This window comes from Pantherophis guttatus, chromosome 8 (assembly GCF_059756535.1).
Source record: "Pantherophis guttatus breed Tessera chromosome 8, ASM5975653v1, whole genome shotgun sequence".
In the NCBI taxonomy this organism is placed as follows: Eukaryota; Metazoa; Chordata; class Lepidosauria; order Squamata; family Colubridae; genus Pantherophis; species Pantherophis guttatus.
This window is the reverse complement of record NC_142070.1, coordinates 69299997-69324415: the sequence shown is the minus strand read 5'-3', so window position 1 is coordinate 69324415 and position 24419 is coordinate 69299997. Positions and strand designations below refer to the sequence as shown.

The 24419-nt window shown below is 36.7% G+C and overlaps 1 protein-coding gene across 2 annotated transcripts in view; it reads right to left on the bottom strand.

Annotated features, from left to right (window-relative positions):
- LOC117662109 (bifunctional heparan sulfate N-deacetylase/N-sulfotransferase 3) overlaps positions 1 to 23774 on the bottom strand; it is an 89368-nt gene extending 65594 nt beyond the window's left edge. For both annotated transcript variants that reach the window (XM_034411403.3, XM_087874918.1), the window contains exons 1-2: positions 23420 to 23774; positions 17766 to 18875 (exon numbers count right to left, since the gene is read on the bottom strand). In XM_034411403.3, coding sequence (XP_034267294.2) covers positions 17766 to 18737 — 972 coding nt within the window. In that variant the 5' untranslated portion in view covers positions 18738 to 18875; positions 23420 to 23774. The remainder of the gene's footprint in view (positions 1 to 17765; positions 18876 to 23419) is intronic.
- Between the last annotated feature and the right edge of the window lie 645 nt (positions 23775 to 24419).

Here is a 24419-nt window from a genome sequence, read left to right as displayed (position 1 = left end):
CTTTTATGAAGGATTTGCTATTAGAGTAGCAGTTACAGTATAAAGAAGAAAAGTGAAGCACGTAGAAAAAATGAGATATACAAAAATTATCACCATGTCAGTTAATACCTAGTTGGGTAACTTTTAGCATGAATTACGGCCTTACAATGTCTTCCCATGGAGTGAACCAAATCTTTTAGTTCTGCAGCTGTTATAATGTGAAACCAAGATTGAATGATTGCTTCTATTAACTGGGTTTTATTGCTGGGTCGCTTCTGACTAACAAGTTTCTTTAGTCGGCTCCATAGATTTTCAATTGGGTTAAAGTTCCACTCCAGCAGTGGAATAGGATTATCTTGAAACTCAAAAAAAAAAAAAAAAAAAAAAAAAGTGGTGTTATTAGCCATCAAACCTCAAAAATACACTTTTCCCAAAAGGTTTCCACAATTTTGGCTACTACTGTAATTATGTTAGAACTTCAAGTTATAGAATTCCAACTGAAGCTTCAGGAAGTTGGGGGATTTCTTTGCTTAGATGTATCACTGAACTTTAGAAGGCAAAGGACGTCTTGCAAGTTTGGTTGGAAATAGAGGATAGAACTGAGAACAAAGTCTCTGGGATTTATTTTTTACATGCTGCCCAAATCTGCTGCCCAAGCCATAAAACACTTCCATTTCTTTTTATAGTTTAGTGCATCATTAGAAAAACAACTACAACCACCACAGCAGCAATAAAATCCTATTACTTGGAGAAGTACAGGTTTATTTTCTATACTGAAACAAGATGCAACAAAAAATAGCCTAAAAAGTTACGTCTTGCCATTTTTAATTTTGGTTTTCCTTCTCCAGCTCCTCAAAGAAATAAAGGCTGCTAAATTTCTTATAACATTTTCAACTTAAACATACATACTACCAGGGGTGAAATGCTCCCGGTTCGGTCCGGATCACCATATCCGGTAGCGATGGCGGCGGATGGTTCAGAGAACCGGTAGCAAAAATCCCTGCGCCCCCCCCACCATGCCCAGCTGAGCTGCAGGATCATCAGAGGCTTTTTTTTTTTTACTTTTAAAAAGCATTTTTTCTACAACCTCTTAAAAATGCTTTTAAAAGTAAAAAAAAAAAAAGCCTCTGATGATCGCGTGGCTCAGCTGGGATAGTCAGAGGCTTTTCAAAGCATTTTTTTCTGCAACCTCTTGGCCAAAGAGGTGGTAAAAAAAAATGCTTTGAAAAGTCTCTGACGATCCCAGCTGAGTTGCCTGATCGGCAGAGGCTTTTCAAAGCATTCGAAAAAATGCTTTGAAAAGTTTTTTTTTTTAAAGTTGACCACGCCCACCCAGTCACATTACCCCCCCACCAAGCCACGCCCACAGAACCGATAGTAACAAATTTTACATTTCACCCCTGCATACTACACGTACTGAAGGACAACATTTCCACTTTCCAAGCCGTATTTCTTGAGTGCAACAGAACAAAGTTCCCTTGATTGTCAGAAACCGGTGTTGCCATACGAACTGCTATTTTGTGGTTTAAGACTACAGTAGTGATGGTTGCGTACAACACTATATGTATTGCAATGGTTTGTTAGATTTTAGCTTAGCATGTTCTATAAACCCAGCATTTGAATTACATGGTTTATTGTATTGTATACTGTGCAGATATAACCATATAACAATTACAATATATTCGACACATTATGATTAAACAAGCAAGTTTACTGTGATATGTGAACCCAGCCAATGATTATGCAGGTAGTCCTTAACTTACAACAGTTCATTTAGTGTCCGTTCAAAGCTACAACAATACTAAAAATGTCACATAACCATTTTTCACACTTATGACTGTTGCAGCATTCACATAGTCACATGATCAAAATTCAGAAGCTTGGCAACTGACTCATATTTATGACGGGGGCAGGGTCCTGGGGTCTTGTGATAAACTTTTGACCTTCTGCCAAGCAAAGTCAATGGGAAAGCCAGATTCACTTAACAACTGTGTTCCTAACTTAACAACTGTAGTGATTCACTTAACTGTGGGAAGAAATGTCGTAAAATGGGGCAAAACTCACTTAACAAAAAGTCTTCCTTAACAAAAGAAAATGTGGGCTCAATTGTGGTTGTAAGTCGAGGACTACCTGCATAGTTGCTCTTCAAAGTACGACATTCCCTAGTCTACCTATGAAGTGTTATTAATAGCCTAACTATAAAGTTATTATTGTTATTAAACCTTAATAATTTTTTTCTGGAGAAGAGAGCTATACAGTTTTTTTTCTGGAGAAGAGAGCTACAGTATAGAAGAAACCTTTTGGGAAAAGTGTATTTTCTAAAACTAGCTAATAACATCACTTTTTTGGGGAGTAGTACCATAAAATTATATAACAATGGAAAGATAATTTAATCAAGAATGTAATGCAATAACTTTTATGAAGGATTTGCTATTAGAATAGCAGTTACAGTATAAAGAAGAAAAGTGAAACACGTAGAAAAAACGAGATATACAAAAATGATCCCCATAGAAAAAATGAGATATACAAAAATTATCAACATGGCAGTTAATACTTAGTTGGTAATCTTTAGCATGAATTATGGCCTTACAATGTCTTCCCATGGAGTGAACCAAGTCTTTTAGTTCTCCCGCTGTTATAACGTGAAGCCAAGATTGAATGGTTGCTTCTATTAACTGGGTTTTATTGCTGGGTTGCTTCTTCTAACTAACAAGTTTCTTTAATCGGCTCCATAGATTTTCAATTGGGTTAAGATCTGGGCTATTCCCAGGATATTCCAGCAGTGGAATATGATTATCTTGAAACTCCAAAAAAAAAAAAAAAAAAAAAAAAGTGGTGTTATTAGCTATCAAACCTCAAAAATACATTTTTCCCAAAAGGTTTCCACAATTTTGGCCACTACTGTAATTTCTGTGGACAATTTTGCTTGAAAGAATAGTTCATAGCAGTCAGACAAAGCTGGGAAGGCTGAACGTGTAAAAGAAAAAAATATTCAGTGGGAAAATCCTTTGCAGGAACAAATGTCAGCAATGCCTGACAAGGCCCTTCATAAATTTCCATCTAAGAGAGTACTCGACACTTTGTATCTCTCCCTTTATTTTTCTCCAAATGTTTCTATCTTCTTTGTCTCTGGTCACCTACTACCACCAGTGAGCAACCAACACATGAGTTGCAGTGGTGGGTTTTAAATTTTTTTACTACCAGTTCTGTGGGTGTGGCTTGGTGGGCATGGCATTGCTTGGTGGGTGTGGCTTGGTAGGCGTGGCAGGGGAAGGATACTGTAAAATCTCCATTCCCACCCCACTCCAGGGGAAGGTTACTGCAAAATCTCTATTTCCTCCCAATCAGCTGGGACTTGGGAGGCAGAGAATAGATGGGGGTGGGGCCAGTCAGAATTTTTACTACTGGTTCTCTGAACTACTCAAAATTTTCACTACCGGTTCTCCAGAACTGGTCAGAACCTGCTGAAACCCACCTCTGATGAGTTGAATAACTCTTAAAATGTATAATCATGTTCAACAAGGTCATTTTCTACTGAGAAAACTGAGAGAAGAGAACCAGATAAGAACTTGCTGTTTAAGAAATTAGAAATGGGGGAAAGATTACTTTTTTAATCTGGGAAGTATTTTATTAATGGGTAGGAAACAGTAGCAGAAGTTAGAAATCTGGATAGGTAAACAAAGATAAAGTAATTTGTGTAATTGAATAATAAATATTGAATAATTAAGATAAGTAAACCCTAAGATTATTCGGAGGTTAACGGTTACAAATGTGATATTTACTTGATATTTATAATGTTTGATAGTATTATTAATAGACTATAGATAAAATTGAACAGACGGCCTAATCAAATAACACAAAACTCTCAACAAGGATAAGTGAAGATGAATAGGTATTGAGAATAATAGTCACAACTATTGTGTGTATAAGATTTATTATCTGTATTCAACAGAGGCTGTACAGATTGTACCCAAACGGTATACTGTTATTGCGAACATAGAAACTTTATACATGACCAAGAAAATTGTTCAATAAAAAATAATAATAATTAAAAAAAGATCTTGCTGTTTAAGTATTGATCTTACTAAATTTGGTCTTCTCCAAGTACAATGCAGGTAATCCCAGCGGTGGGATTCACTTACCTTCCCTACCGGTTCGCAAATGTGAGCGCGTGTGCATGCGCAGTGCTTGCACATTATATCTGGGGTGGGTGGGCAGAGCCTCCCGCATCCACCGCTACTGGTTCGCCCAATCCGGAGAGAACCAGCTGAATCAGTGGTGGGTTCCTCCCGGTTCGGTCCGGTTCGGCTGAGCTGGTAGCGGTGACGATATGACGTCACCGAACCGGTTCTCCCCCCCGCCCTCCCATCCCCCCACCCATGTTATTCTTACCTTTTATTTGGTCCCACCCCCAATCTATTGCTGCCTCCTGAGTCCCAGCTGATGACTAGAGGGAAAAAAACTGTTTAAACTCTTGCCGCGGGGCTTCAAAGGGCCGTCCTACAGCTGATCAGTGTTAAAAGCAAACAAATGAGTCGGGTCGTAAGTGCGAGGACTGGTCGTAAGTGCGAGGACCTTCCAGAAATGACTCTGACCAGCTAGCCGCACCCACCTAGTCACATGATCTCCAAGCCACACCCACAAAATAAGCCATGCCCACAGAACCAGTAGTAAAAAAATTTAGAATCCACCCCTGAGCTGAATCCCACCACTGGGTAAGGCCTTAGTTACCTACAATAACTAAGAACCACTAACTACAAATTAGAAATTCTCAGTAGCCAGCCTCATGAATCTAGTAGTTTCATGAGGCTTTCAAGCTTTCAACACTTTCAAGCTTTTGGCCTGTCTCACATAAATGAACAGCTGTCCAAAAATCTCAGCGGAGGAGGCGACTGAAGTCCTTCCAGTTTTGTTAATCAGGCTTCTGTAAACCAGACACTGAATGGTGGTATATATATATATATATACATGTAACAAAGCATGTCAGCAGGAGTAAAACAGCCTCCCTCAAAACATTAAAAGAGCCATAATCATAGGAAGACTCTTGCAACTATTTCATACGTTGTCCTTAACTCGCTGTGTGGGTCTACATGTACAATCACTTGCTTGTTAGCATGCAAAGACATACCGTATTTTTCGCTCGATAAGACACACCTGACCATAACTCGTATCTAGGTTTAGAGGAGGAAAACAAGACAAAAAAAATTTCAGGCGGAGCCTGAGAGGACCTCAGATAGGTGTCCTCTCATGTGCCAGCTCTGCCTATTGACTCCTGCGCTATGGAAAAGAGACAGAAGAGGCGGGCAATGGCAAAGACAGAAAAGGCGGGGTAAAAGGACCCCGCTGCCACGGCCCGGCAGCTATTCACCAAAGATGCACAGACATTTCCACCCACTTTTTTGGGGAAAAAGTGTGTCTTATGGAGTAAAAAATACGATAATTTATCATTGGGTTTAACACCCTTGGAACTGACAGTTCTTTGGAATGTTTTGTACAGCCCTAGTGAACAGGGTTTTCACATGTTTACAAAGCAAAGCATACGAAAGTTTGATATGGAAAACTGCTTTGCAATGGATAATTGTTTTGCTTCTAAGTTGCAGCTGCCAACTTACTTCTATCCCTATTTGATGTAGAGATTCCAAAGTTTTTTTTTCTTTTTTGAGAAAAATTATTTTAGAAAGAGAGCTAAAAAGAAAATGAATTTTTTTTCTATCTCCAGAGAGACACAGCAAACCCAAATACAGTGCACACACATACATATACTGAGATTGAAAGAACATGCACATTTTTCAACCCTTCAAAAGGAATAAACATGCATTGGCGTTACAATTTTTTTTAAAAAAAACGTATTGCTTATTGTCTTATAAAAGCAATCTTCAAGAATCATCCCTGTAGTGCTGAAAGAAGCTAAAGGAAACTAGTGAGCGATCTACCAGTAAACACATAATTGCCCCAGCTGATTTCTACTCAGCAGCCAAAAAATGCATTCTAAATATAAATCAGCAGAGATGACTAGAAAGGTTCTCCTGAATTAAAAAGAAACGCTTAGAATAGAACGGGTTTTGCTATAAGCATTGTTTTGAAAATCAAAGTTATTTTTCTTTTAAGATTGTGTCATTTTATGAATATTTATTAAATAAACATACAGTAAACCTTCAATGTCTCACTGTGTTTTTTTATTTACCAGCTGAGCTCTCATTTCTGGACTATCAGACTTTCCGTAGCTTGCCAAGAATCCTTATCAGTAAGCTAAACTGCGCATGTCTCTCCACCCACATTCCTTCTCATACTTCTTTCTTTCTTCTCTTGCCAAGAAAAGTCCGGCTGCTGAGAAGTAGCCGGCACGAACTTTTTCAAAAATGTAACAATTAATTTTTTTAGACAGTTAGATGTTTTATTTTCTTTATAACAAATAAATGAGTTTTCTTAGAAGATATATCTTCGGGTTTCTTTTCTTAAAGTATGCTGGCAAGGAAAGGTCTCGATCCACCCCTCGTAATCAAGGTGCGATTATCCCAAAGGCAGAATGGGATTAATCAGCGCCCTGACACAATGATCCCCTGTAGCGATTGCTGAATTGCAGAAAGAAAAGTTATTCCTAGCTTTTCTTAGGCATTTCTTTCTTGATATCATCAATGAATGACTAGTGTTGCTGCATTTAGCTAATCAGTACTACAAACCATATACCTAAAACAGCTTCCCGTTAGATGAATGCTATGCAGTTTTCAGCCAGCATTGCCATTAAGAATTCCAGAACCTAAGCTTTCATATTTGGGGAGGGGGGCATTCAGACTGGGAAAGCAGAAAATGAGAAAAAAGGAATTGAAACTCATACTTGAATACTGATGTGCATATATGTTTTAATCCGTATCCAAATAAAACAAATGAGAGCCAGTTTGGTGTGATGATTAAAGCACCAGACTAAAAACTGGAAGACTGGGAGTTTAGGCTAAGATGCTTGTCAATCAAAAGGTCGGCAGTTCAGCGGTTCGAATCCCTAGCGCAGTCTAACGGGGTGAGCTCCCGTTACTTGTCCCAGCTTCTGCCAACCTAGTAGTTCGAAAGCAGGTAAAAAATGCAAGTAGAAAAATAGGGACCACCTTTGGTGGGAAGGTAAAAGCGTTCCGTGCGCCTTTGGCATTTAGTCATGCCAGCCACATGACCACAGACGTGTCTTCGGACAGCGCTGGCTCTTCGGCTTTGAAACGGAGATGAGCACCGTCCCCTAGAGTCGGGAGCAATTAGCACATATGTGCGATGGGAACCTTTACCTTTACCTTATGCAGTTTTCAGCCAGCATTGCCATTAAGAATTCTGGAACTTGTGCTCTCATATTTGGGGAGGGGGCATTCAGACTGGGAAAGCAGAAAATGAGAAGAAAGGAATTGAAACTCATACCTGAATACTGGTGTGCATATATGTTTTAATCTGTATCCAAATAAAATAAATGATAGCCAGTTTGGTGTGATGGTTAAAGCACCAGACTAAAAATTGGGAGACTGGGTTAGGGTTAGGGTTAGGGTAATCACAGGACCGCCTGCTGCCACCAGTAGCCTCCCACCGGCCGGTACGCTCTCATAGAGAAAGGCTCCTCTGGGTGCCGTCGGCCAAACAATGTCGACTGGCGGCCCCAGGGGGAGAGCCTTCTCTGTGGGGGCACCTACTATCTGGAATGAGCTCCCCCCGGAGATACGGAGGATCCCGGATCTACGCACCTTCCGCCATGCTCTCAAGACCTTTTTATTCCATCAGGCTGGCCTGGCCTAACTGTTTCCCTTTTTTCCCTTTTTTAAAACGTAAATTTTAATTCGTTTTTAATTTATTGGGGTGTTTTAAATCTGCCTTTGGCCAAATTGTTTAATTCAATTTTATTCAGTTTTACATTTTGTATTTATGTTTTTTATCCTGTGTTCACCGCCCTGAGTCCTTTGGGAGTAGGGCGGTATACAAATCAAACTAAACTAAACTAAACTAAACTAATCCAGATAAATACCAGGAGCCAAGACTATTTGATAGTACACGCTAATTTTAAAATAAAAGGTTCTGTGAAGAAGATGCATTTCTGTATTGTAAGTCAGGTAAAAAGAGTGTGCTGGTTGTTTAGCACTGCAGTATTATGAGTTAATTATTAGAATACAATAATTACCAGGAAATTGCCAGCAGGAAGAAAAAAGACAAACCCTTTTATTCCAAGTTCTCCAGAACTGAAAGCACTGCTGAATCAGAGATTTCAGTATGGGATCTGATTCATAGTGACTGACACATTTGGTCCATTAGTGATCACAGCTTGCTCTAGCTGTGTAGTGCTAGAGCCCTGAGGCTCCACAGTCTCAACTTTAAAGTTGGCAACTGTTACACACAGTGTTTATTTTTTATTTTTTTACCATGCCCTTAACTAAGGTAGTTCAAACAGGATTTTTCTGGTAGATCCACTGATGCGTATCTGTAATTCTGTACCTTATTCTAAATTTCTAAATTCTAAATTAAAGAGTACAAATACATTTCTCTTACATGGATAACTTTTATTTTTAATTCCAAAGGGTAAAAGAAAATTGCTATATATTCTGTCATCACAGTACATATCATCCAGAGGTGGGTTTCAGCAGGTTCTGATCAGTTCTAGAGAACCGGTAGCAGAAATTTTGAGTAGTTCGGAGAACCGGTAGTAAAAATTCTGATTGGCCCTGCCATCTATTCTCTGCCTCCCGAGTCCCAGCTGATCGGGAGGAAATGAGGATTTTGCAGTAACCTTCCCCTGGATTGGGGAGGGAATGGAGAATTTACAGTATCCTTCCCCTGGAGTGGGGTGAGAATGGAGATTTTACAGTATCCTTCCCCTGCCACGCCCACCAAACCACACCCACAGAACCGGTAGTAAAAATTTTTGAAACCCACCACTGATATCATTCCCAATATAATTGTTCAGCGAAATTCTAACAATAAGGAATGTGTTGCAGTTAAATCAAGTGAAGTAAATACCACTGGAACACTACTGGACTCATGTATAGCTCATTTGGTGCACTTTTGCTTCCTGACGAAGCTGATTTTTATTTTTATAATTTGGAAAAAAAATAAGCTGGCCATATCAACTTTTTAGGGTTCTTAAAGAGTCCCACTGTTAGTGGGGGTGAAACAAAAGGCATGTCATTTAGCTAATTCAATTTGTAGTAAGTAGTTCTTTTTCTATACATACAAGGCCAACATTTTCAGTAAATACATGTTCACTTTGTGTAAATACATGTTCATTCCATGTAACCTCAATATTCTACTATGGTAAAATAATAACAATAGTAATAATAATAGTAAAGATAAGCAGCAAGAAAAAATCACAAAGTACCGGGACTTGCAAATTGAAGTTGAGCGACTATGGAAAAAGAAATTGTGTGTTGTCCCGATTGTAATTGGAGCCCTTGGGGCAATACCCAAAGGGCTACCCCGCTATTTAGAAATTCTAAATTTGCCAGACTTGAACATTTTGACTCTACAAAAAACCACCTTACTAGGAACAGCTTACATCCTCCAACGATACCTTAACAGTTCCTAGGTCCTTGGTTAGGACTCGAGCTGCTGAGCTATTAACCAGCCTCAAAGGCTGGGAATCTCACTAAAGATTAACCAATAGTAATAGTAGTAGTAGTAGTAGTAGTAGTAGTAGTAGTAATAATAATAATAATAATAATAATAATAATAATAATACATCAAGAAATTGCAGCTTCCTGCAATAACACCAGTGGAACTGCAAAAAACTGCGCTATTCGGAACATCCTTGGTAATACAGCGGTCTAAGGCACCCTGTTATTAAGCTGGTTATTAAGACCAGCTGCCTGCAATTACTGCAGGTTCGAATCTCACCAAGGCTCAAGGTTGACTCAGCCTTCCATCCTTTCCAAGGTAGGTAAATTGAGGACCCAGTTGTGGGGGCAATAAGCTGACTTTGTATAAATATACAAAAGGATGAAGGCTATTGCTGAGCACATTGTAAGCCGCCCTGAGTCTCCGGAGAAGGGCGGCATATAAATCAAATTTTAAAAAAAATCATATATTTCAAGAAGATACTTGGTTGATACCTAGGATGCTGACCGTTAGAACCAGTCAACTGTATATTTGTGACACATTTTTAAATGTTCAGTTGACCGAGTTTCATGTTTAATGAATAAAAGAGATATAATAATAATAATAGTAATAGTAATAATAATAATAAAAAATAAAAAGTCATGGGAACATAAAGTGGAAAAAGTTATAGAAAATGAGAAGGTAAAGATCTTGTGGGATTTTTGAATACAGACGGATCGTCACTTGGAACACAACATGCCAGATATCACAGTTGTCGAAAACCAAAACATACAATTTATTGACATTGCGGTACCAGAAGATGCCAGAATTGAAGAAAAAGAACTGGAAAAATCACAAAATATTGCGACCTGGCCATTGAAACTACACGATTATGGATGACACATGTAACAGTGATACCCATTGTCATCGGGGCACTTGGTACCATGTCCAAGAATTTTATAAGATACATCAACAAATTGCAGTTTCCTGCAATAACACCAGCAGTTTCCTGCAATAACACCAACAAAAAACTGCACTACTCGGAACATCATATATTTTAAGAAAATACTTGGTTAATACCTAGGACACTGGCAGCAACCCGTATCAACCATTAGCACCAGTCAATGGTATTTGTGATGCGTTTTTGAATGTTCAGTTGACTGAGTTTCATGTTTAATGAATAAAGTATATAAAATAATAATATACCGCTTCATAATGCTTTACAGCCTTCTAAGCGGTTTAGAGTCAGCATATTGCTCTATATCTCTATGTCTGTCTGTCTGTCTGTCTATCTAACAATATATATATATATATATATATATATATATATATATATATATATATATATATATATATATATATATATATATGAGAGTGAACTAACTCTGGCTTTCAATAGTGTTGCTTTTCACTGAGGTAAGTGTTTAGGGCCTCGGTCTCCAATTTTATGGCTTGCCTGGGCTGCACTGAATGAAGAAGAATTGTCTTGGGCTACGTATAAAATATATAATCTAGTTAATGTATATGAATCACATATTAAAAGTTTATGACCTTGTGGGGTTGCATTATTAGCTCATGTGGTCTGCACGTCATAGATTAGACATGCCTCGTTTAGGGGCTTCTGGACAGATCAGTTATAGAAGCTGAAAGTACTTTGCCTCTCAAACAACACAGATGTCTCTTATTTATTCTAATAATCCAGTTTTGGGATTTACATGTCCATTTACACAGGTTATATGCCAGCCTGACCTTCATATGACCTTCAACAGTTGATCTTACCAAACTGAAACTTGCTAAGTAAGACAATGGGTACCTTAAACATTAAAAACAGAGGATAATTAAAAAATCCCAATGGGATATCATTTCAATTTTCTTAGATACTACATTCCTGACCTTAGAGTTGCTCTAGGTAGACAAATTTCAGAGTCCAATTAAAGTGCCAGGCTGTAAAATGTGAACTCATTAACAAATCTGATTATGCCTGTCAGGGATCAAAAAAGAATTATGAGTAATTCTTACAGTACATCATGAAAAAGAACAAAGAATATGCAGTTTCCCACTAGGTGGGTTGCATACTGTGCTAATAGGAATAAGAATTAGATTAATTTAAAGAGACATGGATTCTCTCTCCAGTCTCCAGTGTGTTTTCTCCTGAGTGTGGTAGGGAGTTAAATGGTGTAGTTTTCACATCATTTTGGTTTTGCCGCCACTTTAATTCATTTAATAATTATATTTAATATTCCTGCATCTTCCAAATAGGAAAAATAGTTCCACCACCATAGTCTTCTCACGTTCATGGTGATCTTACTAGAATCACAAACAATGGTAAATTCTGAATATATATCTTATTATCAATGCAAAGTTATATATTGATAACTTTGATTGCATTTTCTTTTCATAGAAACCCACGAATCTATGAACAATCCTAATTTCTAAAACAAAACAAAACATGATCAATTAGATAAACTGCTACTGTAAAATATAGATCTGAATTCATTCTTTTGTTTACAAATTATTAGAATATAGTACCGTAATTGCCAGGAAATCTAAATTCAAAATCCGAGCAAAAGTGAGACAGAGCTACTCTTCGGTTTTTGGTTTTTCTATTACTCAAGAATTTGGAGTTCTTAATATTAGACATTCTGAGTATATGTACTGATTCTGATTTAGGTATCCTTAGTTCCTTTAGTACAATCAGACTTCACAGCTCTCTGGTTAATAGTATCCAAAATCCAAATCCTTATTTCCAGAGTGCTAAAATTAGAAGTGGTAGCTAATTCACCATTGACTATTTTACTTTAACATTTCATTAATGGAGTTTGTGTGAACAATTTGGGGAGTGGGTGGGTGGAGGGTATTTCCCCTAACAAGGAGGTCTTCAAACTTGACAGCTTTAAGATTGACAGCATAGCTGGCTGGAGAATTCTGGGAGTTGAAATCCACAAGTCTTAAAGCTGTCAAGTCTGAGGACCCCTGCCCTAACACATACCTGTAACTACAGTAAGACTATTAACTGTTCTTAGCACATGACCATACAATATGTATCAACATATTGATTTGCTAAAAATGTAAGAAGATTCATGCTGGATCAAATCATCATTCTGTTATTCCCATAGTGGCCAACCAGATGTATATATGAGACTTCTAAGCCGGACATGAGTGAAATAACAACTTCCCAATAGTATTCCTTAGCAACTTTACATTTAAATGGATGCTGTTTCTGCCCTAAGAGATCATAATTAACAGTCACTCATTTTTCATAAACTGACCTATCCTGTTTTCCCCAAAATAAGACATCCCCTGATAATAAGCCCAATCGGGCTTTTGAGCGCATGGCAATAAGGCCAAGCGCTTATTTCAGGGTTCAAAAAATATAAGACAGGGTCTTATTTTCGGGGAAACACGGTATAGGGAGAAATGAAAAGAGATTCAATATGCACAGCCTTCCCCGTTACAGACTATTTTCATGTCCGACTTCTGATATACAGGTAGAACGAAATGCAGTATCTAATAATTCATATAGTATTCATATAGTGTACAAATATTCCTTTAAAGTCCAGATAATTTGCACAACATTGCTTCACTTACTCAGTGCCATTGTGCTACCAAGGACAACTTCTTCCATGTTCATAGTAATAAAGATGAATTGCACCTGACATTGCTAACATCTCTAAAAGAACACATTATCTTTAAAAATATTTTCCCTGTTCTACTTTTTCAACATTCCATGGTGTAAAATAAGAGTTCTTGAACTTCTTTCTACAGTAATGTTCAAAAATGACCTTAAAGTCAGAATTTCATACTCGGTTTTTTGAAAATTCTTGAAAGCCAGCACACTTTTGTCAAATTCTGTCCCCAGCTTTTATACCTTTCTGGTTTCCAATACTAGTTTTAAATGAATTGGTTATTTTCTAACTAAGTTTGCAGTGGAAATGAGGTCACAAACAGTATGATTTAGTTTATAAAGTAGTAATGTGGTTTATTTGATTTTGGCTTAGTGATTGCGATATGAACCACATCATAGTGGCCTCCGCATATTGTGTGAAACCAAGCCATTACGATTTATATAATAAACCAAGGAATTAACTATGGTTATGCATTGTTTGAGATTCAAATCTATAGGTATTGGCCTGGTGTAGATGATGGTATATTGATTGATTCCAACATAGCTCAATGCTATTCAGATGAGCACTTTTAACGCCATGCATGGCACTTGGTTGGAAGAAGTTACATCATGAAAGAAAAAATAAAATCTGTTATTTTATAACAATTTTATTTTTCTGTTTTGTATAAACTGGGGAACATGTTGTTTGTTCAGATATAAAATCACAATTCCATCTTAATTAATTAAAAAAAAAAAAGCCGAGGTGGTGCAGTGGTTAGAGTGCAGTACTGCAGCTACTTCAGCTGACTGCTAGTTCAGCAGATCAGCGGATCAAATCTTACCGGCTCAAGGTTGACTCAACCTTCCATCCTTCCGAGGTGGGTAAAATGAGGACCCAGATTGTTAGGGGGCAATATGCTATTTAGTATACTGTCTTTGGTGTAAGCCGCCCAGAGTCCTCGTAGAGTGGGCGGCATAGAAATATGACTAATAAAAATAATAAAATAAAATAAGTTTAAAGGTAATCAAAGTTTGCTTTAATTAACAATTTTCATTCTTTTCGGTCAATGAGTGACATCATGAAAACTTATACAATGTGCAGACTCTAGCATTTTTAAGATTGTTATACCTTAATAAATTTCTGTATTTATTTTTTATGAATAAAATAAATTGTCATTTAATAGTCAGCAACTTTCACTGGCATAATTTGGGCTTGCATTTAAACAATTGAATTAATTTTTAATAAAAGAAAAAAAAACTGCTATTTCTCATGTCATATTCAAAATTGGAAGCCAGTTTTCTATCCATGTTTCTTTCAATATGAATTGTTTAAATGCGCACTCAGGTTCTGGTAGTCACTGATCCTTAAATGTTTTTCATATCAGACTCAGGCCATGTAGCAAAATGGAAATTTTTCCACTGGTTTTAATCTACTTTATTAAGGACTTCTAGTTGAAAGTGAATATTGAAGAACGAAAATTATAGCTATCTGAGTCTTGTTCAGTCACTATGGCTCTGCATAGAATTTAATGTATAAATGGCTATCAGCCACTGTCTTCTCACAAGTCCCTCAGGTAATATAATTGAAAAACAAGTCCACACAAGGAATGTACTGCACTCATGGAGTACTTTTATATATATGCTAAAATTTTCATTTCTACTAGAAATTTGATAATGCTGCAGGTAGAGCATTATATTGAAGGTATAGTGCAGCCAAGGGCAACTAAATGTTTTCTAATAATATAGATTGAGTAAAAAAGGGGCTGGATGAATCATCTCTACTCTTTGTATTGAATTCTACATGAGAAAATATAGATTGGGAGGGCTAAGGATCTGTAAACTGAAGAACTTTAAAAAAGGCAAAAATACTGTAATTTGTATGAAAATGTGCCTTGTGGAAAACACTTCTATGAGAGTTTCAAATACTGCTATTAATATTAAAAGAATACTATTCAGTCACAATTTTTTTTTTTTGCAAGTTGGGTGGCCAGATTAACTACTAAATAAATATTAAGCATTAAAATGCTATTTCAAATTTATCACAAATTATAGTTTGTAATTGACTGCTATACTGTTTCATAATCAGGTCTTTTGACTACTAATTGCAAATTTTAAAAATTCAGTAATTAAGCTAAGGAATATCAAGAGTTATGTTTTAATTTCATATCCTTAATCTTCTATTCTCAATTTCTGATGCATCAAACCCAATAATTAAAGTGATAAATCCCAGATTGATTTTAGATTAAACTGAAGATTTATAGGTTATTCCCTAGCCATCTGTTTCATGATTGATTTTTTTCTTAATGAAACAAGAGAACTAAAGTGCAGAAAAATAACTTTCTTTAAAGGTTACACCTACTCACATAAATCCAGATTTTAACTGAAACACAACATACGGCATATTAATATTTCATCTGTCTGCATGAATTGGAAGGAGAGGAGGAAGCTGAAAAGCTGTGCTAAACCAATTGTTAGCTTATTGAGGATAATTATTACAGAGAAAATCCATGTACTGTAGTTTCTGAGCCATCTAGAATAGTTCTTGGAAAGTTAAGAGATTTGCTGATTTTCAAAAAGTCTTACAAACTTAGTATTATCCAGGTAGTTTGAACCATTACTCTACCAGCCAAGACTACTTGTCTATAGCAATAGGTTCTTTTAGGTAAATTTGCCCTTTGCAGAATATTAATAAATTTCAGAATATGGAAGCTTTTCATAGCAAATAAAAACCCCAAAAAATAGAAAGCAACTTTTCTGAGGACCACATCTGAATTTAGTGCAAGCAAGAACCAGAACTGAGAACAGAAAATGCAGGATGTTTGTAGCAAATAACTTAAAATATCTGCTGTAATGAAGAAATAAATATGTCCTCCTTACTTAGAGTATTGCAATGCCTTATCTTGTTTAATTTATAACTTTTCATGAAAAAATATTTTGCACATACTCTTCTGGAGCCAGTTCGGTCTAGTGCAGGGGTCAGCAACCTGCAGCTCTGGAGCCCCATGTGGCCCTTTCACTGCTCTTCTGTGGCTCCCTGTCACTCAAAATATGCATCACAAGTGCCAATTGTGTGATACACAATTTGTTGAGTTTTTCAATCCCCAGTAGGCCAACCATGGATAAATCCAAGAAAAGAAAAGTTTCAGAAGAAAACAGAACATTTAATTCAATTACATATGCTAGTTTTGTGGCCGCTCAAGAAATAGTCAGGCATGGGAAGGGTTTTGTGGCTCCTGGTGTTTTCTTTTCTGTGGGAAACGGGTCCAAATGGCTCTTTTGAGTGTTTAAGGTTGCAGACCCCTGGTCTAGTGGTTAAGGCACCAGACTAGAAACTAGGAGATTAAGAGTTCTAGTCCCACTTTAGGCATGAAAGTCTGACCTTGGGTCAGTCACTCAAAGCTCACCTCACCTCACAGGGTTATGGAGAAAATAAGAGGAGGAAGGTATGCTGGATAAGTTTGCCACCTTGAGCTATTTGTAAAAATCATAAAGGTGGGATTAAAATAAATCCGTTAATTTGTCATGTACAAACTTTTGTTTTTCCAATAATTAAACTTAATAGTTTAATTAAACTTAAAGAATAAATTTTCCACCTCTGCTCTAAAGTATTCCATTTGCCATGTAATCTACAGCTTAAGAAAATAAAATGTGGTGCCTTCAGCCTGGTTGCTATACTCACAGATCTCAGAAACATTAGGAGTGATTATCATCAAATCTGTGTTACTGAAAAAGCTTGGGCATATTTCAAACCTCTCTTCAATGGTGTGCTATAAATTGTATCATCCACCTTAGAGAGGGCAGAAATTATGCAAATATGATCCACCAGCCCATTTTATTGGCAGTCATATATGTTTAGAACTCTTAACTACACAAAATGGAAAACAACCCATGGAATCTACTGCTCTATAATTTTATCTTTTGTACATGATAAGAGTGTTTTTAAAAAATCCAGTATATCATAACAACATAAAATTTAATATACAGATATTAATATCACAACATCTCACCAATAGAAAAAAATAACAGCAAGATTAATCATTCTTGCTAATATAATAGCTAATATAATTTATATTCAGCAAGAATATAACAGAGCCTGGATAGCTCTGCGGACTAAAAGCACTGTAATTTAACACCAGCTGTCTGCAATTAAAGTAAGTTCGAATCTTGCCAGGCTCAAGGTTGACTCAGCCTTCCATCCTTTCTAAGGTAGGTAAATTGAGGACCCAGTTTGTGGGGGCAATAAGCTGACTTTGTATAAAATATACAAAAGTATGAAGGCTACTGCTTAACGCACTGTAAGCTGCCCTGAGTCTCCGGAGAAGGGCGGCATATAAATCAAATAAAAATAAAAATAAAAAAATAAAAAAATAGCCTATAATAGCCAGGCTCCTACAAAGGCCAGCCAAAATGCTGTGGCTTTAGCTCTACTAAATTAAAAGATTTAACCGTTGTAAAAACAAACAATGGCTTAATTAAAATACTGATTTTATTTCAAATGAATATATTGAACACAAAGGAGTTGACTTTCTATGTAAATAAAACTTTATTTAACTATAGGAGTTTTGCATTAAAAAAAATAAATATTTGGACATCACCACCGTATCATAGGAGACCTTCTGGCATACCATACCTGAACATCAGTGGCTTTCATTCTTGTTTCCTCTTTTCCAACAAAGATGTCATCAATATCTACAAGTATGTATCTATCCAGGGACAACGGAAGTCTCTTTCCAGTCAAAAATGAGACAGCATCTATAAAGATGAGTTTGTGCAGCCAGAAGTTCAAATTGTTACCAAAAAGAACACGCTGAATTCCATCATGAAGACCCAAGTCATGAATAACTGTTGCGTGTAGAACATTTTTAATAGCAGCCGGAGGAAGGTTTTCAGGTACTCTTACTTTTGCAAATACAACAGGTTGGTAAGCTGAATGATTTATATGGAAAACTGTCCAGTCGCTTCCAGGCAAAGGCCCTTTATCAAGCTTGGATGGTTTTGTTAGATGGAGCAAAGAAGAATGAGGATTGATGCAACAGTCTTTTATACCTACATTGCCATGAATCTGGAAAGGAACACCTTTTAACTTAAACGTCTGCAAAGTATTATCATTGCTTTTTTGAAACCCAATCATCCCTACACTGAATTCCCCACAGTATTTATCTAGAAGGCCCCGATTCCAGGAATCCATATTCACATATTTAGAAATATTTTCATATATTATTAGAAGATACTTGCCTTTATTTTTATCTATCAGTACAGGAAGGTCACCTTTCCCAGAAGCAATCTCTATGTGATATTGGAACCTACTGGATTCTAATATCATGACTATATCTTGACCAAGTACAGAGTACTGACTTTCCACAAATACAAGCACGACAGGGTCAGTCCTTAGTGGTTCCCTGGTCTTAATTTTCTTCCATGGAGATAGCAGCACTGGAAGATCTCCACATTCAACCTCCGAAGAAAGTTCAGAAGCTTCATTTTCTTGCTTGTAGCCATTGTATAAATAATATGCTGAAATAACAATGCTCACCATACAAAACGTAGCTAGTAATATTACTGTTCGTTGAAAATGTCTATGAAGTTTCACAATAAAAGTCATGTTGTAAGTCAAGCCAAGATGCTTTCCAGTTTTGACTGCATTGAGTTTCAGAATTTATTCCAGTTCAATTTTAGCAGTTTATGTCACCATTGCAGCCTGTGTATCTCTGTCTTCAGTACAATTCAGAGTCAATATATTCTGGAAAAAGAAAAATAAGAGTTAAGTGATTTTTTTTTCACTCTTAACCAATTGATCACAATAATCTTAATACGTTGTTACTATCTAACAATGGAATTAAATTTGAAATGAGAACTGAGTTAAAATGGTCTTCTTCCAAAAAAAGCTCCATAAATACAGTCTTCTCCAACCTGATTCTTCCTGGATGGATCAATTCCCATGATCTGCACTCTATATGGCAATTTATCAAACAACTTCATCTTCATTAGATGCAAGTAATTAACAGTACTTTTTTATTCCAAACCAAATACAATTACTTACTATTTAGTATGTAAGTTATCTTTTGGCATAATATTTAATTTAATCATTTAAATCCTGAAATTTATTATTGCCCAATATAATAAAATATAGAAAAAACAATTCATATTTATATATTTAAAGTAATTATTAAAACATTAGAACAAAATATAAAAATATATTTAGAAATGTAATAAAGTAAATCTTCAACATCAGGAATATTACGATTGTACCTTATGATTCTTGATGAATGTATCTTGTCTTTTTATGTACACTGAGAGCATATGCACCAAGACAAATTCCTTGTGTGTCCAATCACACTTGGCCAATAAAAATTCTATTCTATTCTATTCTATTCTATTCTATTCTATTCTATTCTATTCTATTCTATTCTATTCTATTCCATTCTATTCCATTCTATTCTATTCTATTCTCTCTCCCATCACATTTACCATTGACAGTGACAGATAGAAGTATTTTAAAATTCAGAGATTGTCAACACTATACAGGACAATATACAGGATCAGGATTTTTAGAGAAACCCCCTCCCCCCCCCCGTGTCCAATCAGATGGGGGGGGGAGTTGATGGCATGCTCCAGATTTCACCTATTAAACAATACCAGCATGCAGGATCCAGAAATGTGACTTTTCATTTGGTATGACAGCTCAATGGAACAACTTTCCTCCAATATCCAGAGAGCCCCAAACCATGCTGGATCTGGATCTGGATCATCCCTTAGACACTGGAGCAGAATGTTGTGTGAATCACCAGTAAGTGTCAATATGTGTTTTTTTGAGTTATTGTGCTTGGCATATAGCTATTAGATGCATCACTGCTGTTTGTTGGATTTTATTAGTGAAGTATTTTTCAGGTTTTATTATTTTTTTTTTTTAGTACTGTTAGCTTCCTGGAATAGAGTGGTGAGTGGACAGCCATAAAAATTGAATAAATAAATAAAGTTCAGTCCTTTTCCTTATGCTTCAACTAAACATGACAAATTGCACAATATTTTTATAATAGTACATAGAAATTAAAGTCATCTAACCAACACTGAGTATGAATAGCATTTTTAAAGAAAACTAACACCGTGTCTGGCAGTAAAATGCATCAGCTTAAAAAGACATTAAAAATAAATATCTTAAAATAAACAGCAATTATTATTACAAATTAAATGTAGTTATAGAGAAGCTAATTGATACAGTATGGCTTAATATATGAATTATACGGAATAATACATTCAATATAAACTAATAGGATAAGCAACATTTGTTGCTAGGGAACTATACACTATAAACATTAAGACATGATAAGCAAAAAAAAATGTTTAAGTCCCACTGATTTTAATGGGAAAAATAAAACTCCTACATAATCCTTGGGCAGAAAATAATCAGGCTTCTGTGATCTTAACATCAGCCTGATTTTCCTCTTTTCTGATTTGATGCAATTAAAAAGTAAATGTTTAATATATTGTGTAGTATAAGATTAAAGAAGGGCACATTCTAACATTTTTTTAACTTAACTATATTTGGATTTTACTTGCTTGGAACACTTACAATCACAGATTGTGTGTATTTATTTACATTTTTTTAAAAAACCAATAAGATAGGAATCTGAGAGGGCCATATTGATACTTGATAAATTTCCAGCATATATGAATCCATCAGGTATGAATCACAAAACATGGACCTATTCTTTTAGAACTTACACTAATCACAAAATGTTTTATATTCTCCATTCCTGAGGTTTATGCAGCATTCCTTTTAAGGAAAATCTACTTCACCAGTGACATATTTACAGCAGTCTTCCATAGAGGATAACACATTTCTCCAAATACCACCTTGTGAAATCGTTTTAACCTGATTTAAACATGAAATGTTGTGACTATTTGCAGTTTTGTTGCTCTTTGGTTCACTTACATACCAATCTAGAGTTGGCTACAATATAAATAATTAAGACGAATAGTACTTAACCCTATATTTTGCATCTTCCCTGACATAAATGTAGTGGAACGACTTGCCTTCAGAAGTTGTGGGTGCTACAACACTGGAAGTTTTTAAGAAGAGATTGGACAACCATTTGTCTGAAATGATATAGGGCAGGGCTGTCAAACTTGCATCCCGAGGGCCGTGTCACACAGCCATGCCCAGTTTAGTGAAGAAGAAAAAAGTCGCGATACGTCACATGATGACGATGTGACGATGTGCGTTAACACCCTTGGTATAGGGTTTCCTATCTGAGCTGGTTGGACTAGAAGACCTTCAAGGTCCCTTCCAACTCTGATATTCTGTTCTGTTAAATATTCCAAAATTGTAGTGATGTTAAAAAAAATGACATATTTCATAGTATTAAGTTAAATATTTCAGTCTGACACATCTGAATGCTGCTCCAGCAAAACGTGGCCTGAATCCCTTTTAGATCCAAGGAACCAAGAATGCAATCCCATACATCCCACTGAGCTAACTGGAACATGCCTAACAGGATTGCAACTGTGAAGTTGAAAACTGTTTCAGCTAGACTGAAATAGTTTATTCAACTGTGGATGGAATTGCTAGGGACACTTCCCTCACTTGCCTTAACATCCAGAACAAAGTGTGAGGTTCATGTGTATTTTTCCCTCAAAGTAATAAGATAGTATTTATTTTTTTTAAAAAGTAAAATAAAATCAGACTGGAAGCTTCCGACTCCCCTATTTAGGTAGGCTGTATTGTACTTTCTATCTGTTTTAAATTGCTGTTTTTCATCAATTGACTTTGTAATGAATTTATTCCAATGACTGTAAATTCTAGTCCTGCCTTAGACACGAAGGCCAATTGAGAGACTTTGGGCCAGGCACTCTCTCTCAACCCAACCCATCTCATGGTGGTGGGTGTTGTGGGGAAAATAAGAAGAGTAAACAGAATTAGATATGTTTGCTGCCCTGAGTTATTTAAAAACATAATAAAGACAGGATTAATATATATATATATATATATATATATAGACAAAATTCAGAATAACATCCAGATTTTAACAATATCACGAAAGGTACCTTACTCATTACATTTTTTTTCAAATGGAGTTACTAAAACATTTAATAATACAGTTCCTTACATTTAATCAGAGGTACACCCCTTTCAATCCAATGATACTTAATCCAAAGAATTGTGTGCAGTATGGGTGCAATCTAAACAATATATTCTCTGCCATTGTTTCATCTACATTTCTAGTTAGGATTTCTATACACATGCTGCCTTTTGCCTAAGGCAGTTGGATATAAACAGGGTCGCACCTCATCTTTGCATATTAAGTTCATTATACCCTGTTTCCCCCCAAAATAAGACATCCCCTGATAATAAATCCAATCGGGCTTTTGAACACAAGGCAATAAGGCCAAGCATTTATTTCAGGGTTCAAAAAAATGTAATATTTCGGGGAAACACGGTATTACATTTTTATATATATATATATATATATATATATATATATATATATATATATATATATTCTAAAATGCTTGGATATCAACTTGTTTTCTAAAATATTTAATTTTCTGTTCTTCATCTCTTCCTTCAAAAAAAAAAAAAATCCCAGGTAAATTGCAAACAAAAGTTTTAAAAAAAGTGAAGACATAACCACGTTTAGAAATTCAGATTTTTTTTTTTTTAAAGATGTTCATAAGATCCAGGATAATTCAAGTTCTATTTGATTGTCACGCCAATGAAACAATTCTGAATCTCACAAAACACTAGAGGGCATCAAGGACTCACAAAAAAAAAAATAAACCCATCCTAGTGGCCACACTAGGAAGACAGATGTTAACAGCGCTAATATTTTTTTAAAAAATGAAATTACAAGCTCCTAAACAACACATGCATTGTTTGGGTGGGGGAGATTTTTCTTCTTTAAAAAGCCATTTCTCAATCAGACAAAAAAAAAAAAAAAAAAAAGCTTAATGCAGATTATTGCCCTGCTTAATAATAATAACTCCTATATACCTCCCTCTCCACCAACCAGTTATTTTGGCATCCAAAATTGTGCACAATCTTGAACTACAGGCTGGCTAACTTTTATTCCGGGAAGAATAGAAAGAGAGAGGAAAAAAAAAAGATTTTTAAAAAATGAACTTTTATTCCGGGAAGAATAGAAAGAAAGAAAAAATAATAATTTTAAAAAAGAACTTTTTATTCCGGGAAGAAGTTTTTGCAGATGAGGTGCCTCCTCCGTGGGGAAAAAAAAAAAAGCATCAATACTGCCTCCCCATTGCTACTCATTCCCAGACCTCCCTTACCTGCCGGGGCGCACCGAAGCCATTGGGGGCGTCTCCTCTGGGCGGCGACCTTCTGCGGCTCCTCTCCGCCCGGGGCTCCCCGTTCCCCAGCGGGGCAGAGAGAGAGGCAGCCGGCGGCACCCTCCTCACTCAGCACCACCGGAGCCAGAAAGGACTGGAGGACGAGGCGGCAGCTGCTCCCTTCGCTCTGCTTTCCTTCCCTGGGAAAAAGGGGGCGGGCGGGCGCAGGAGAGGAAAGTCAGGGCGGGCGGGCAAGCACCTTCCCCTCAGGAGAAAGCCGCCCTCCCGCCGCCCCCGCTGAGAAGGCTAGACTGGGAAGCTGCTCCACATCTTCGGGCAGAACACCGAATGCCGGGGCTCCCTTTCCCATTGGCGGAGGGCTTTCCCGATTTAACCAATAAGGGTTTAGGGGGAAGTCGCAAATAGGACTTGGAACTCTGCGGCTTTTGGGTAGCAGCTCAGGTTCTCTGGCTGCTGTTGGTGCGGGGGGGGGCGGCGGGGGGGGGGGAAGCTTGGCCGGTCTCGCAGTGGGACATTTTGCACAAACGGGAAAAGGAGAGTAACCTTTCTAATGCGGTAGCCCGGAATATAGAACATTTTGAGGTGGGAGGGCTGCTGCTCAGGCTTAGTTGGGTCTTAGCAGACTTTTAATTTTACTGTATGTGCGTTTCTGTCCGTCCCTCCCCACCTCACCCCCCCCATAACATTCCTAAATAATACTCTGAATGAATGGCATTTTATTTACTCCCTTTTAAATGCGCGTTCTTAATGATAATGGGACACTTTTGGCTGAGCGAACGAGCCAACTTGCCAGGATCACTAATCAGCATCGCCTTGAAATAGGCAAGGGAACTGAAACAGTGAACAGAACAGAACAGAACAGAACAGAACAGAACAAAACAAAACAAAACAAAACAAAACAAAACAAAAAAACAAAACAAAACAAAACAAAACAAAACAAAACAATAGAATAGAATAGAATAGAATAGAATAGAATAGA